Source organism: Hakea prostrata, chromosome 1 (assembly GCF_041222555.1).
Source record: "Hakea prostrata isolate BN-2017 chromosome 1, UWA_Hpros_2, whole genome shotgun sequence".
In the NCBI taxonomy this organism is placed as follows: Eukaryota; Viridiplantae; Streptophyta; class Magnoliopsida; order Proteales; family Proteaceae; genus Hakea; species Hakea prostrata.
In genome coordinates this window covers 7373924-7391052 of record NC_142600.1, presented here as the reverse complement: position 1 = coordinate 7391052, position 17129 = coordinate 7373924, and the positions used below count along the sequence as shown (strand labels likewise).

The following is a 17129-nucleotide window of genomic DNA, read 5'->3' as shown; positions in this document are numbered from 1 at the left end:
GAGGTTGGCTACAACAGATCCTACTTTGCCATTCAAACTTGTTCAAAGCAAAACTTTTTGTTGGAACTAATCCGTGAATTTCTTTCCTAACTACCTCTCCTGAAGTCAATTTATGTCCACTCCTTGCTCTTTCAGCTTCTCTAATCCGAATCATGCACCCCTCCTTACCTCCTTACCACACTTTAAGAACTTGCTGAGATTTCAGCAGTTACTAGTTTTCTGGATATTAAGACAAGATGGACCTTGAAATATAAAAGTGCACCCAACTCAACCAAGAAAGCAGCGAGATCTTGGTGGTCTCAAATCTCAATCAGAAACCATTGTATACAAACACATTATAGTACAATAGAAAGCAGGACAAATACCTATATATGTGCTATGCAGACATAGGCAAACTCTAATTTCTACCTAAAATATCATTAAAGTCAAAATTTAAAAAGAATAATCTCTATTTTATTAACTTACGATATTTTGTTCATAATTTCATATATAAGCAAACACCCTATTTATTTATAATAAGATAATTAAAAATCAAATTCAAAAAGGGTAAGAACTAATGAGGGATAGAATAGAGGATACAGACGATAGGCGAAAGAAGGGAAAATCTTCGAAGAACTAGACTTGAATAAGGGGAAGAAAGAGAAGACCATTCACAAGAAGAAGAGAAGGGGGGCTGCAAATGCCCAATGCTAAGGCTCTTTTTGGTATCAATTATCATTCTCAATTATGAGAATTTTTCATTATTTTAAATTGTTAGGCATTTATTATTAGTTTTGTTTTTATTTAAAATAATACAAAATCCATAATAGACTCAAATATTATGGTTTATGGTGAGAATTTCATTCTCTTCATTTATGCAAAGGTTTACTTAAAATATTATAGTTAAGATCAGGGTAAAATAGTCAATACACATTCTTTTATAAAAAACTATACTTTTTTCCTCTTTTCTCTTTTCTTACTTGCTCACTATCATTTTCTAACAATTTTTTATTTTGACATACCAAACTTATTTTTCATTCCATAATTTATTTTTGACAAAATTCACCAAACCATTTTTCATTCTTGACCAATAATGAATTCTTGTACTTATTTCTTTTAAATAGGCATAATTGAGAATGAGAATTGAAACCAAAAAAAGCCTAAAGTTCAATTCATCTTTTTCTTTTCTCAAAAAGCCCTCTTTTATATTGCAATGTAAGGGCCTATCTATAGCTTTGCTAAAGCTTTACAAGCAATAGAAACTTAGTAGACTTAAAATAGAAACTAATATCCTAGTAACTAGTGACAATATAATCTTGTGGAAATAGAAACCAATTAGAATTAGAGATTACCAAAATAGAAACTGAACTAAGGTCCTAAATCTCCCAAGAATAAAATTTTCATGCAATCACAAAATCAGATTACATGAAAATAGAAACCAATTAGAATTAGGGGTTACCAAAATAGAAACTGAACTAAGGTCCTAAGTCTCCCAAGAATAAAATTTTCATGCAATCTGATTTTGGGCCCCACAAATCCTCTATGAAACATTCCCAATATGCCAAATAATGGGCATGACACTATTCATGTGAACAGTGACGTGAATTGTATTTTGGCCTTCCTTCATGTTTTGTCCCATTGTAGCAGTCCAGGTTGATTTGTCAAAATTGTGGAGCAAGGGACCTTTTAGCTGGTTTGAGGTTGCTTCAATGCTGGTTCAAATTTTTTTCTTGGATGGTTGTCTTGCATAAAAAAGTCAAACCCTCAATTCACCCAAAAGAAGTCAACCCCTGTTCAAGAACAAAAACTGGATTCTCACCTATAGGAGGTGAAGTTTTTAACTAATGCTCAGGGTTCTCAAATCTAAAAAGTCAACAAAACTTAATATGGTAAAATGTACCTAAAAACCAGATGCGCAGAAAAATATGCATTTATTTTTATGTTTAAAAAATAATTTTCATCCAAAGCAATTTTGACAATGAACCTGAGCACACCAAAAAGCTTTGACCAAAACATAACTAACTCAAGCTAAACTTGGTGCTTGTACTATTTTTACTTGTTCCCATTGGTAAAAATACAAAATCCCACAAGCCTCAGAACTAAGACTTGCATCAAGCCATCTATTTTCTCTAGAATCTCTAGTAAAATATCCATATGCATTTTTACATTATCAACGCATGCAACTTATGGCTTGCACAATGTTACTTAATACTCTTAAAAAAAATTGCCTCTGTAAAGATAGGAGCAAATTTCTAGAATGACCAAACTAAAGCAAGAAATACAAAAAGGTCTAACAGTTTGAAGAAATAAACACACATGAGTAAAAACAACAAAAACATGCAAAAAAAAGTTGGGTTGACTAAGTAGGGGAGGTGGAAGCTGATGTTCTAATTCAGGTAAGAAAAAGGTTAAGCTTCTATCCTATGCGGGACACGTGGTTCTCATCCACTCTGTTCTCCAATCCACCTATCTCTATTGGTATGGAATCTTCTCCATCCCAAAGTCCACCATCCACGCGATGGAATCCTTATTCTGCGCCTTCCTTTGGAAAGGCAGGAAGCCTCACGCTTCATCCACCCGATCAGTTGGTCTTCCATCTGCCGCCTTCCAAAGGTGGCCTGGGAATCCGCCGGATCTCCGACATTAACCTAGCATGCCTTCTCAAACTCATCTGGAAAAATGCTTCCAAGCATGACTCTATTTGGGTTAGTTGGGTCTACTCCTCTCTTCTCCACTCGGATTCCTTTTGGAATGTCCCTTTGCCCCCCAACCCTTCTTGGGTTTGGAGGAAACTTCTCTTGCTTCGGCCTCATGCTATCTCAGCTATTTCTATCTCTGTCACTACTGGCTCATCAACATCCTTTTGGCTCGACCCTTGGCATCCAATGGGCATTCTCTTTAACAACTTTGGTCCCCGTACAGTCTAGAACTCCCGAATCCCCAAATCCACCCCCTTGTCGGCCGTCATCTCAAATGGCTCTTGGAACCCTAACCCCCTGCCCATTCTCACACAGGTTTGGCAATCTCTCCCTCCCCTTTCTAACTCCCCCTATGACCTCACCATTTGGCTACCTTCCCCCACCAAAACCTTCTCCACCTCCTCGGCCTGGAACCTTGTTAGACCCCATAGCCCAAAACCCCCTGGCCCCCCTTGGTTTGGTTCAAAGGCCACATCCCCCGTCACTCCCTTACCCTTTGGAGAGCCCTAAACCTTGCCCTACCCACCCAATCCTTCCTCTCAAGCCGCCACATCCCTGTTAACCAAAACTGCATCCTTTGTTGGTCTGGTTTGGAAACCCTTGAGCACCTTTTCTTTTCTTGCCCTTTCTGTAGATCTATCTGGGGGAAAGTCCTTTCCTCTATATGGCCCCGTTCGAGACGCTCCTTCGGATTTGGGCGAGACTGGTCTTGGATTTTGTGAAACTTTCTAGGATCTTCCATTTGCGACCGGATCGGTAAGCTAGTGTTTTGTGCCTTGGTCCACCACCTTTGGTGGGAGCGTAATACTAGGAGATGGACTTCCAAATCCCGCTCTGTAGACAGGATTTGGAATGCCATCTATTTTGAGGTTTCTTCTAGGCTGGTAGCGATTTCCCACCCCCTGTCGATGATACCCCAAGGAACAGGCTCATTGTTGTTCCCCTGGGGTCTTAGTTCTTCTTTTCGGTCTTCTGCTTAAAGACCTTGTACTTGTTCCCTTCCTTTAATATATTTCTTTATTCAACCAAAAAAAAAAAAAAAAAAAAGTTAACAAGTCAGCACACGCCATAACGTGGTAGAACATGAATACAGAAATCAAGAATGAAGGATACTCATGCTAGCAACTCCAGCAAAATGGAAAGTCTTTAATGTCATTTGAGTCCCTGGTTCTCCTATACTCTGTGCTCCAATTGCTCCAATTGCAGTTCCAGCTTCAATTCTTTTCTTCTGGTAACGAGAAAAGCTGGTCTCTAGAAAAACCTATAACATGGAAAATATATATAATCAATATGCAAGACATTACTTAAATATAGGCAAATACCATGAAGTACATATTAAGTTAGAGACCAAATACTTGTAAAAAACCATCAATACGCCATAGAACAAACTAATGCTAGAAAAAAGAGAAGCTACAAGCTTTAATTAAGAAATAAAGCAAGGATTTGATAGAGCTTAAATTCAGGATTAGATCCCTTGGTTTATGTTTTTTGCTGATGATATTGTTTAGGTGTGCCTGCTCAACAAAAACATATAAAATTATCTCTGGGTCAAAGAATGTCACAATTGAAAAGATACACTTGAACCAAATGGAACTTTAAAGGCATGGACCAAATGGAACTTCAAAGGCATGAAAAACCAATGTTTCACCCACGAGAAAACATTAGAAAAGCTAAGAAGACAGAATTCTACCTGTAGCTGTCGGAAAGTAATACCGGATATGTTTGCAGCAATATTTTCTCGAACAACGAAATGAACTTGCTCGCTATTGAGACCTAGATTTTCGCGTGTGTTGTTTAATTCTTCAATAATGAATTTATTGATAAATTTCTTCAGAGAATTTCTGAAGGCATCGGAAGATTCGGAACAACCACCCTTAGGGTTCATATCATGCCTCGAAAACCTATCATCAACAACCCTCAAAATTTCATCAGGAGTCAAACTTTCATCACCTCTACTAGGACAGGTAGCCTGAAAAAGGAAGGGGAGGGGGCAGGAAGAATGGTCAACTGACTGATTGGATCATGCATACTATCTGCTTTAAAAGCCAAGCAAAAGAGTGGGAAATTTCAATTGGACAGGAGTGTATGACTAACTTTCACTTTCAAGTACAGTCTTTGCAAATTCAATGGAAAACCATCTTTCCCTTCCATTTGTGCTGGATCCATGGAATCATCACCATACAAAAATTGAACAACTCCTCCACTAGCATTTCTGACAGTGCCATCATAATGAATTGAGAGGTCCTCCAAAGCTTTAATTAATCGGCGAGACATGTACCCAGTGTCAGCTGTTTTCACCTGCCAATTCACAAAATAGGAATGATATTGTGTAACATGACTGACTAAAAAGAAAATCTTTATTCATATGTACATTGGCTACTTTTGGAAAGGAGAGAACATATTTCCATGGTTCAAATCTGAGCTAAAAGATGGATACGTATGAATGAAGAACAGATATAAATTACCATATTTCTAATTTTTCCTTTGCAGGGTTCAGTTGGAGGGCAAGCATAAGAGAAATTATACAAGATTGTGTTTGCTAAAATATATGCTGAAGTTGCCATAACTGAAAAACTTGTTGGGATACCAAACCATGTGACACAGGAATGCCTCAAAGGGTGAGGGTAAAATGGTTCTAGAGAGCTAGATACAAAAGCAATATGAGAGCAAAAACATTCTTCAAACCTCAAAAAATAAAAGCTCACAACTTGAGCAAGGACAAAGTAAAACCACAATTGATAGAGTTGTGTGCAGATTTCACCCCAAAAAAAAATCTAGGATTTTAGAAATGTCCAAACACAAAGAAAGGAACAAAATTTATAAATCATGATATATGAACAAATGGTCGGTGAATACTGAAATGAACGGACAAAATCAAGCATACCGCTGTATCAACAAGACCTTCACGCCCTCCCATTGTATGAAAGAAAAACTCTGTCGCCGTCAAACCAGTGTAGAATGAATTAGCAACAAAGCCTTTAGCCTGAAATAAAGGCAACATAACCCTGTCAATGCTTCTGAATGATGATGAAATAAGATCATCGGTCGCACTTGTTATTACCATAGGTAACAGATTTCATGTCTGGCAAAACTAGAGAGCACCTCTAGTCCAGCAGCTAATTTTGCACAAGGTCAAATGGCCTGAAACTAGGCCAACTAGGAGCAGCAGAACAGCCCAGGGACAAAGCCAGATTTTCTTTCTGGCAGGAGTATAGAATTATTTCCTCATTAACAACTCCAAAATCCAATAGCTTCTTTTTTAATTTTTAAATAAAAGGTTATATCATGATAAATTATTTTAAAAAAAAATCTTCTCTTTTATTAAATATAAACAATTTTTTTTATTTACGGTTTATAGTTATCTTTGTAGAGGGTACAGATCCATCCCTACATACATTTTGTGCAAGGAAGGCCGCAATTTATAGGCATCCCATGAAACCTCACTGGTAAAATTTACACCCAACTTATAAAAGGAAACTACAGTCAGTCCATCAATAGAAAGGGAAGAAAGAAGAAAAAAAAGCAAGGTTCCCACGTTTACCAGGGCAAGGGAGGTTCATATGTATGCAGTTTCACCTCTGTTTCCAGAAGTCACTCCATAGCCTCTTAAAAATTATAATACTGGAATTTTACAACAATGGAAACTAATGGCACTTTTGTTCCATTCCTACGACTTTGGACCCAGTTTTGAGACACTATGCCAAATTGAATGCAGCAGCAACCTCTTCAGCATGATGAACGTGAGATCCCTGAGATCATCTCTGGCTGTCTAACATAGCCCAACCTACTTAATGTTGTTCTATTGTCAAGAAAAAAATATAACTTTGTGACAACAGACAATTACCCTATTTTTCTTTGATCTCCTATAGATGTTAAGCTCCCAGCTCAAAAGGAAGAAAATTTCGATTGTTTATATACAGTAATACAACATTACAATTTACAACCTACATGATTGTACTTTGTTTGGAAAGAATCCATGCAGTGGTTTGTAATTTGCTTTGAAAGGATCCATGTAGTTCTAACCCAAATTAGTTGACAAGGCTGAGTAGTAGTTGAATAACATATGTTAAAAAACAAGTATTAAATAATCAAAACAGCAGCTGAACTTGAACAAAGAAAAGAGAGAAGAAGAAGAAGAAGAGAAGAGAGATGAAGAACTAGTAGAAGAGGCTTGTGATTCTTGCTTAAGAGTCTAGAATCACAGAACCCTTTTATTTATAGCTTCTAATGAATATAATACAACTTGAGAGACAAGTAATTGTCCCCTAGAAAAAGGAAACAAAAAATTACAACTTTAGTAACTTCCTAGCTCCTAAAATAGAAAGTTCTGAAAATAGAAATTACTACCAAAATAGAAACTATGCTTTCTAAAAACTTCCAAAACTTATGTAGCAAGACTCCAACATTAGAAATAGAAAGTAGAGTAGCATCACTAGCATATACTATTCACGTGAACAATAACACAGATTTTACTGTCCGCGAGAACAGTAAAAACATATTTTTTACTGTTCACGTGAATAGTGTCGTGAATAGTAAATAGTCCAAGTGTATATACTTCAACACTCCCCCTCAAGCTGGAGTGTACACAAAGAAAACTTCAGCTTGCACAATAAGAATAAACTTGAAAAGTAGCACCAATCTTGAATTGTGTAGCAATGGCAGATGTCGATAAACACTGAGAAAACTTCACCCAGGAGATAATTAACACCAACTTAAAAAAAACTTTAATTCTTCATGTCAATAGAACCATCCAATATTGAGAACAATCGACAATGTTGAAGACGAACAAAGTCCATAAGTATAGCAGGATCAAAGACATTATCCATATAATGCCGGTAGTAGGGAGAAATATCCACACTAGATCTTCAAAATTATAACTCCAAAGTCCATATAAATGCTTCATAAGAACGCAAGTAGTAGGTAGGCAAAAAACATTATCCATGTAATGCCCGTAGTAAGGAGACATGTCCACGCTAAATCTTCAAAATTGCAACTCCAATGTTCATATAAATGCTTCGCAAGAAGGTAAGTAATAGGTAAAGTATGGGTAGGTAAAAGGCAATATTGATTACTGTGGACCAAGTAGGTAGGTAAAAGACAGTATAGGTTACTGTGGACCAAGTAGGTAAGGTAGTATGGGTTACTACGGACCAAGTAAGTAGGTAAAAGACAGTATGGGTTACTGCGGACCAAGTAGGTAGGGTAAAAGACAATATGGGTTATTGCGGACCAAGTAGGTAAGGTAAAAGACAGTATAGGTTACTGCAGACCAAGTAGGTAAGGTAGTATGGGTTACTACAGATCAAGTAGGTAGTAAAAGGGCAATATAGGTAAAGATAGGAAATGATATTGTTGTAGAATGCCATAAGTCGAGGGAAAAGATCTTCACAAATAATATCCATCAGCACATCTTGAGTAGATATAGAATAAGGTACCATTCTCCCCCTCACGTGTAGCATTACACGTGGACAATTAATGATGACCAGTGACAAGCATCTTAAAGTATGACCACAAAAGAAACCTAAGAAGAAAAAGTAGCAGCCACAGAGCAGTGTATTATTCACCAATAAAGCTGATCAAGCAGCAGAAAATCGTCTCACAGGACAAAAGTCTTGGGCACCAAGGGGGGAAAAATTCTGGACCACCGCTAACCCTTAGATCAGGAAAAAAAATATATTGAACCAGCTTGGAATCTAAAAATTGCAGTAGTCGTTGCAGCAATCCACTCAGAAGAAGTGCAATAACAGTGGTTGCAGTAGCAAATAATATCAGATCTCGGACCACAGCAACAAACTTCTGCTAGATTTGAAACTCTAACAGATATTGATATGAAGGAAAAGTAGTCCTCTAGGTCTTTGTAGAAGTTTTAGATAAAAAGAAGGCTAAACTTGATTATGAAATAAACAACGAAGCAGTAGTAAAGCAAGATGATAGCAGCAGAATTTTTCAGAACAGAGAAATTCATTGAAACAGGGTACTAGTATACGACTTGCAGCAGAGCTTATAGCATAAACAATGGAAGACAATACTTAGGTCTTGCAATCCAAATTATGGGCATATCTTCGCAAGAATCAAGAGGAATCCCAGGACATCAGTATAGTGTATATCAAACTTCAGATTTGCACACAAAAAAACAGGGTAGTAGCAGCCTCAGTTGAATCAAATAGGTAGACATATCCCCAGAAAGCTTGGGGCCTTTTTGTAGTATCAATACATAGATACTTGGTGCTTCAAAAGTCAAAGAAGAAGGACAGCCATTCACAATTACTGCAGCTAAGGTTGGGGCTGCCCTAGATAAGAAAAAGGAAAAAAGAAAGAAAAAAAACTGGGCAGCCAAGAGATTGAAAACAGTCCCTAGGTTGATTAAACTTGCTCTGATACCATGTTAGAAAACAAGCATTAAATAATCAAAACAGCAGCTGAACTTGAACAAAGAAAAGAGAGAAGAAGAAGAAGAAGAGAAGAGAGATGAAGAACTAGTAGAAGAGGCTTGTGATTCTTGCTTAAAAGTCTAGAATCACAGAGCCCTTTTATATATAGCTTCTAATGAATCTAATACAACTTGAGAGACAAGTAATTGTCCTCTAGAAAAAGGAAACAAAAAATTACAACTTTAATAACTTCCTAGCTCCTAAAATAGAAAGTTTTGAAAATAGAAACTACCACCAAAATAGAAACTATGCTTTCTAGAAACTCCCAAAACTTATGTAGCAAGACTCCAACATTAGAAATAGAAAGTAGAGTAGCATCACTAGCATATACTATTCACGTGAACAGTAACACAGATTTTACTATTCACGTGAATAGTGTCGTGAACAGTAAATAGTCCAAGTATATATACTTCAACAACATAAATTGTTGTGAAAGCCAGATAAAAGATGCAAATTTGAGACGATGAGATGGTGAAAGTTTGCCCCTTTTCTGTGTTATGTGCCTATAATGCTGTTTTTAAGAAAATCATTAGAGAAGTAAAAAAATTTAAAGATGCATAGATTTGAAACTGCATAATGGCAGTTTCTGATTTTGGACCCTATAACTTGAACCTACAAGTTATCAATAGGTTACAAGAGTTCAGGAGGCCAACTGCGCCCCCCCCCCCCCCCCCCCAACAAAAAAAAAATAACACCCCAATGCTTTATGCTTTTGCCTACTCATCACTTCCATTCTATACCACCAGCAATTGGCGTCTGTGATAGGTGGGAAAATATTGTCTCAAGCAGGAACATGTATATGTTACCAGTGATGCAGATGGAATGTATGATATCATCAACAAACAAATTGATCTTACAGCAGGCATTTTTGAATTTCTAGGGAAGTGTGGAAGACTTCGATCTATGAAGCCATTAGGTGCACGGTGGCCTCCAACTGACTGCTGTCCAACACATGCAATCATCTGGCAAATGTTGATGGGAGAACCTTTGGACCCACACTGTGACATAATCAAAGGACTATTCCTCCAATGCAGTCCTGCCATGCAAACCTGTAATAGGGAGGGGGAAAAAAGAGAGAAACTAAATAAATAAAAGTAAAAACTTCATCATGATATAAATTCCTAACACCAAAAAAAAAAAAAGTTTTACTTATTCATGTACAACTCTAAGACAACCAGTCCAAAAATATTAGATGACATTGCCTTAACAACTACAGACATATTAACATATACCTATATTATTGGGAGAATACTCAGATATATGATATAAAGATTAAGATTTACAAGATTAGTTGGTTTAAATTAATTATTACTATCACTGTTTGTAAAATTAAAAGAATTTACTATAACCCTGAAAAAGTAAAAAAGAACATTGAAAAATTCTAAACTGACCATACTAATTCTTTCTTTTTTGTTCCCCCCCCCCCCCAAAAAAAAAAATCTCATTCTTCTTCCATCACTTTCCAGCAAATCCTTCCTGCACCACCCCACTGTTATCCATCCCTACTTCCATCTTGTTCTTTCTTCACTACTGCCATTCTTCAATCTCAACCCCAATTTTATTTTTCTATTCAAATTTTCATTTTCACTTTTTATTGACCCATCCTTTGTTCACCACAACAACCAACAACCAGACCCCTCCCTCCCTCTAGTCTCACTGTTCCAACCCCTTCTTCCTAGAGCCAAGCTCATTCTTGCCAATCTATCTATTGCCTCACCTAGGTGGATTCTGGTATGGTCCATATGGATGGTAATATTATTGTGATCTAGTTTCATAGCTTGAAACCTCATATGATCATTTGCGAATTTCGGAATTGGGACGTTTTGATTAATTTTATAGGGCTCCTTATTCCAAAAGATCTTCATGAATAATGTGACGCTAGCATAATTTTCATGATCAACTGTGTAATTATGGTAGAACCAACTAACAAAGGACAATGAAAATGAGTAGTTTGAGATAGAACATCTCCGACTCTATGTCGTGCCTGGATTGCCTAGGGATCCACATCCTCTGTAATTCCTTTTCCTACAATTCCCTACAATTCTCTCATAGGATTGTGCCATGTGGCATTTAAGTAATCCAAAGGTTACCCAACAAACTAGAGGTTAAATAAAATTCAAATTTATGGGTGGGTTTAAATAAAATTCAAATTTAGTTTAAATTGGATAACCATTGGATTACTTAAATGCCACATGGCACAATCCTATAAAAGAATTACAGGGAATTGTAGGAAAAGGAATTACAGAGGATGTGAATCCATTGCCTAGATACAAAAATTTTGCATTGCAACTGAAGGTTCAGTTGTGAAAGAAGAAATTTGGCTGGTATAGTGGGGTGGACTTCATGGAAGAGAAGTGGTGGAGAGCGGAAGGGTAAATTGGTTGATACTAGTGGAGAGAGTTAGGAACTAATGCTGGTGGTTCCCATTCATTTGAAGGGAAGAGTGAGGGGCCAGACTGCAAGAAAGAGAAGGGATGAATAGAGGAAGGAGTGGTAGTAGACTTCATTGGAAGAAGATAGAAGATATAGAAAATGATGCTGGGGGGTAATCTAGTCTAACCAGTTAGTAATGTAGTACTATATTTGATTGATCAAAAACAGTAGCCAAATAGGACCTTTCACAAGAATCAAGTTCAAATTTGATAGACTTAAGATGAAACAAAATTTAGATGTGAAAGAGGGCTGACACTAGAGTGGTATTATAAGGATAATAGCATGACAATACAGGCATAATAGATCTTCAAAACAGGGGCATAACTATGATGAAGAAATTGAAGGGATAATATGAGGGAATTGAGAATAACAATGTAATACATGGGGTTCAGTTCTTCACACCGCAAGGAGAAGCAATTAGATCGAACACCAACCTACCTTGATCAAACACAAGGATTCTCCATAGAGAAAGAATGCTAACCAAGCAATTTGATTTCAATTGATGAGTTGTGTCTTCACTTCTTAAATAAGTCTCTTTATATAGCATTCTAAAGAGACATAAACATTAATGGTAACATCCAACCACTAGCTTACACCACCTACATGTTAATAACTCAACTACTACCTAACTCTTTACAAAAGAAAACTCCTTTGACAATGAGTTCTTTTATTTTCAAACCACAGCCCTTTTATTGACCTTTTCAAAAACTAGACTTGGACTTAGGTCTAGACTATAAATTTCAACATATGTGGGCTAAAACAGTCCTAGCCCATGAAAGTCATGGGCTGATTCAGGTGATAGCTTTAGGCCTTTGATGGGCCTGACCCAATGGGCTTCTTCTTTCTTAAATATGTCTTCAATTCTGCATCAGTTAGTCTTCTTATTTTGGTAAATTTTTTTAATGTGGCAACCTAATGTGTGCAAAGCACAATTTACTTCTGCCACATGGTAATTCTTATTTTAATCCAGTAGATCTGGGAAATTTTTCCTAAAATTTATTGGCTAATTTATCTAAATCAACCAAGGAAAGTATAACCAATTGAATAGAAATGCCAAGATGTGCTTCCCTTTCTTTTTCTTTTCATTTAATCTTATTTTTCTTCTTCCCATTCTTTTTTTTTTTTTTTTGGGGGGTGGGGGTGGGGATGGAGGGTTGGTTTATTACTTCTTGTCTTTCTTTTTTATTTAGGAGTTAAGACATGGGGTTTCAGGAGTGGAGTCTTTGTACACCATTTCCAGGCAAGGTGTGGGGCCATGTCTATTTTCTAGAGGGAGAGATGAAACATGAGACAAACCCATTTCTTCCACCTTTTTTTGGGGGGCATATTTCTTCTATTTCCCACTACCCGTCATCCTTCTTTTCAATATATGTTTGCCTGTCAAGAATGAAAAACCTAAAAAGAAAGAGATCTTGAACAAATAAAAAGAGTACCATTCCTTTATGAACATGTGATAAAGTACACATGATTTATTAAAATTGAAAAGAGAGAGGAACAAATATACCAAAAGCATAAACCAAACAAAAGGTACCAACAAATTAAATGCATCCCACCTTGGCAGCTGTTTCTCGGATTTTATTTAACACACCAGTTATTTCAGCTTCCAATGTTTGAGTAGCATCATAACCAGGTTGAAGCTTAAGGTTTCCTTTGTTGAACGACTGTATTAACTCATCGCAGTTTCCATAACTTTCCTCAATCTTCTCCTTTTTCTGATTCTCTATTAGTTCACTTGGCTGGACATCATTGATTCCAATTGAGAAACCATGATTCCCAATCCATCGTGCACTGCGCATATGGAAGGGGAATTAGAAGAATAAGAAGAGGAGGCAGAGAGTGTCACACACCAGCCACACAAACACAAACATAAATGGATAACTTTCCAATCTGAAATTGCATCCTAATACAATCTATTCAAAGGATAGAAAACACGAATCCCAGGTGAAATATGAAACTCTAAAACAAAAACCAAAATCTCACTCACTCATACATAGCAAGTTAAATAATTAAAAGACAAGTTAAAACTCAAGTAATTTATTTAATTAAGTCCAACTCTTGTTGGACCAAACGCCACTGGACTGGTGCTTTTGGGGTTGGACCAAAATCAATTGAACCAGTCTATTGATACTGCATCCAAGGATTCCTCTTTGCCTGATAGGCACAGTAACTGGTATTCATGTGACCGGTTTAACAGGCTTTTTCTTTAATGATTCATGTCCTCAATTGGGTTCATCCTTCTAGTAAGGGCCTTTCTGTAGACACGAAAAGCTAACATTAAGAGCTTAACGGGAACCTACCTCTATATTAATTATAGATGTAGGGTCTTATTGAGTTCTCACTTTAAACTACAGTTCGCAATGTCTCTTTTTATCACCAAACAGAAGCCATACAAGGGTTCTACTGGGCTTGCATGGTACCTAAGCTAAGTAATTATATGATACCCATGAGGAATCAAGATCAAGGAAAGGAAGTCACTGAATCACTGACTGAAATCCATTGTCATATTCTACTCAGTGGAATATGGAGGCACTCATGGCAGAACGGGCTGATCTAGTCTTTCACAATAAAGTGATAGATGGAACTGCCATTAAATGACAGTATGGTACATTTGTGGCAGCCCCAAAGAACAGCACAGCTGACGAGGCAGCAAGGTTATTCCTTAAGACAGCGAGAGCCCCCTTCCTGGTGTTTCTATTTGGCTCCAAAAGACCCACAATCAAAGCACTCTCAAATTCTTCCTACGGCCAGCTGTTGATTTTCCGCTTTTTTTTCTAATGACTTAATGTTAGTAATAGGAACCTTTTGATATGTTGGTTCACTTTTCTGCTTTATCCAAATGTTCAGTGCCTCAACAAGACATTTTGACCTGCCAAATTTTTTTAAGTTCTCAAACACATCTAGCTGAGATTCATCTTGACTTGCTGGGATGTACCTCTGTCCTCTTACTTTCATGTTTCATCTTTCACTTTTCCTCTGAATTCCCAACTTTCATTTGTCAACAGTCATTTCTTCATTTCAATTTCCTCTCTCACCCATCCCTCTTCTGTCATCTCCTCATTCCCCTGTTTCTTAACACTTCAGGTTTTCCCACTTTGTTTTGTTGTTGGTGGTGGTGTCGTTTGTTCTCAAACTTCTTCTTTTCCCCATTTATTTCCTTTTCATTTCTTCATTTCTCAGTTACAGCAGGTACCCTTTTTTTATCTTCTTCATTTCTCTGTTATTTTTTTGGGGTCTTTTTTAATCTAATTTTTTCTTCCATTTCTTCTCTATGACAGCAAATGCCAGTTCCTTTTGCTTATTTTTTTAATTGCGGTAGATCCTAGAAGTTCAATACTGAACCAAAATCCCCTCTCTTTTTTCTGTAGGCAATGCTACAATAGTTGCACTGCAGTTGGGTGCTCATCTGACAATATTGTGGTCTAAAATTCGGCCCTACCAGTACCAAACTTATATTGTTACAGTCTAATGCTCTTTCGAGCCGGAACTCATTTTTCTGCTGCATCATCCCTACCTTCCTTCTTCTTTCCCCTAAATAAATCTTCCATAGTGAGGTTTAAATTTTACCCGGTTTAGTGTGTGGACAAGTTAATAGTGTATTGCTATCATGTGCTAGTGCTGAACTTGAATTGAAACTGTCTCTTTACCCTCAAGTAAGTGCTACTAGTAGCATTTATACCATTCCTTACCTGTTCTACTGCAAAATTTATCAAAAATGCTGTAAGAAAGTGATTATAACGTTGCCTAAGCAGTCTGGTAGCCCTTCAACGCCTTGGCTCTGTCCCCTAGGGACCTTAACAACTAACGTGGATGAAATTTTAATTGGGAGATACCAATGTCGCAGATTCCTAATATTTCAAATTTTGAAGAAATTGCAACATGGTCCAATGTTTCAAAGCCTAGTTAAAGAACATAATAGCCAAACACGTGTGGAAAATCATGCATCTGCTTGGAAAAAATCTAAGCTGCTGGACACTAAGCATCCTCTTGCAGGTGTAAAGTTCCACATTATAGTTGTCAAGGTGAACCAAACCAATGGAGGGGTGCCAAGGCCTCATACATGGCATAGTTGTCAAGGTGATGCCTAGGCATCCTGGCCCTTTTCTGGGTCAAGGCGAATTGGTGTTGCCTTGTCACATAAGTGTCGCCTTGATTTTCGTTGTCCTCGCCTCGCCTTGTCACCATGACAATTATGGTACATGGTATGGCAGTGACATGATCATATTAATATGCTACATCAGAATCAACATATATGCAATATCAATGCAGTATGATACTATTAATGACCCAATGAGAAAAACAAACATATAGAAAGCAAAGAATAGGATAGAATATAAACATATCCTTAAAAAGCAACACAATCAACTAAGAGGACCATCACACGTATCTAAGAAACAGAATCATAAAGCATGAGACTAAGAGCATATAATTGCATTAAGCATAGTTCCATGTATTGAAATGCTCCATAATCATGCATAAAAATGGATAAAAACGTTAGAAAGAGAACCTAATCACCTATGATATGAAAAAGACAATACAATAAGGTGCCCAAGTGACTAATAAGGCAGGTCAACGCATGCCAAGGCATTCAAGGCAAATCCCAGGTGACCAAGGCCTTGTATTCAATTGGGATACAGCATATACGCCTCAGACCCTGAAAAGCGCCCAGACAATGCCTTGAGAACTGCTCACCACACAACATAGTTTGAATGCAACGTTACCATTGACTCTTTTATCTGAATCTAAGGAATCACCTTAGTTTTGCTACGCGATTCATACAAGCAGCAGCAGCATGAGGATCGTAGTCTCGAAGAAGAACAGAGAAAAGACCATCCTTATTGCCATTCCCTGTTATCAACAACACACACACACACACACACAAAAAAGAGCAAGCTAGTCATGAAGAGTATGAGGAAGATCCATACAGCATTAAGCATGTCTCCTAGGTGTCTGAGACTGAAACTTAGAATGGGGTTAGTAAATGAAGCTTGGAGCTAACATAAAAAGGGATGTTTGCAGAACCTGCTGGAAACTGTTATAATACATCTACAGCAATAATTTTCTGCATTTGAGCAAGATATGTTCATGATTCAAACTTTGAGTTATATCCTTTTCCCTGAGAGATTTTTTCAAAAAAGTAGGGTTGATATTTACCGGGGAGCTAATAACACTTATGTTTTAGATATCATAGGCTAGTCTATGACTTCACTGAGTCTGACTAATTTTTTTTTTAATGATATGAAGTAATTTCTGGCTTAAAATTTTAATCTTCTCTGAATAAATGGTTTAAAAAAAATTTATAACAAAAGGAAAAAAGAAAAAAAGACAGCTACAGTATGTTGATGAGACAAATGAGGCTGCGACTCTGTGACCATATTTGCATCGTTTTTGGAACCTGGTAATGTATATCTAGGGTTGGGGTACCTAAAGTACAATGAGACAAGTCCTACCAGATTGTTCTGATGGGCTTTGATAGTTTCTTCACATATAGCATGAGATGGCCATCTTTAGTGATAGAGCCAGAGAAACAGTTTCATGTCCTAATGATCTTTTCAGCCACCTGGAACTATGTGGTACAAACAGAGTAGAA

General features: G+C 37.1%; 1 protein-coding gene across 3 annotated transcripts in view; it reads right to left on the bottom strand.

Moving 5' to 3' along the window:
• The window catches only part of NRPC1 (nuclear RNA polymerase C1), a 66594-nt gene that overhangs the window by 22218 nt on the left and 27247 nt on the right, over positions 1-17129 (bottom strand). The window contains exons 14-20 of one of the 3 annotated variants that reach the window (XM_089159115.1): positions 16294-16387; positions 13096-13330; positions 9967-10158; positions 5563-5661; positions 4773-4976; positions 4369-4647; positions 3792-3939 (exon numbers count right to left, since the gene is read on the bottom strand). In XM_089159115.1, coding sequence (XP_089015241.1) covers positions 3792-3939; positions 4369-4647; positions 4773-4976; positions 5563-5661; positions 9967-10158; positions 13096-13330; positions 16294-16387 — 1251 coding nt within the window. The remainder of the gene's footprint in view (positions 1-3791; positions 3940-4368; positions 4648-4772; positions 4977-5562; positions 5662-9966; positions 10159-13095; positions 13331-16293; positions 16388-17129) is intronic. The other 2 variants (XM_089159122.1, XM_089159130.1) reach the window with 2 other exon arrangements.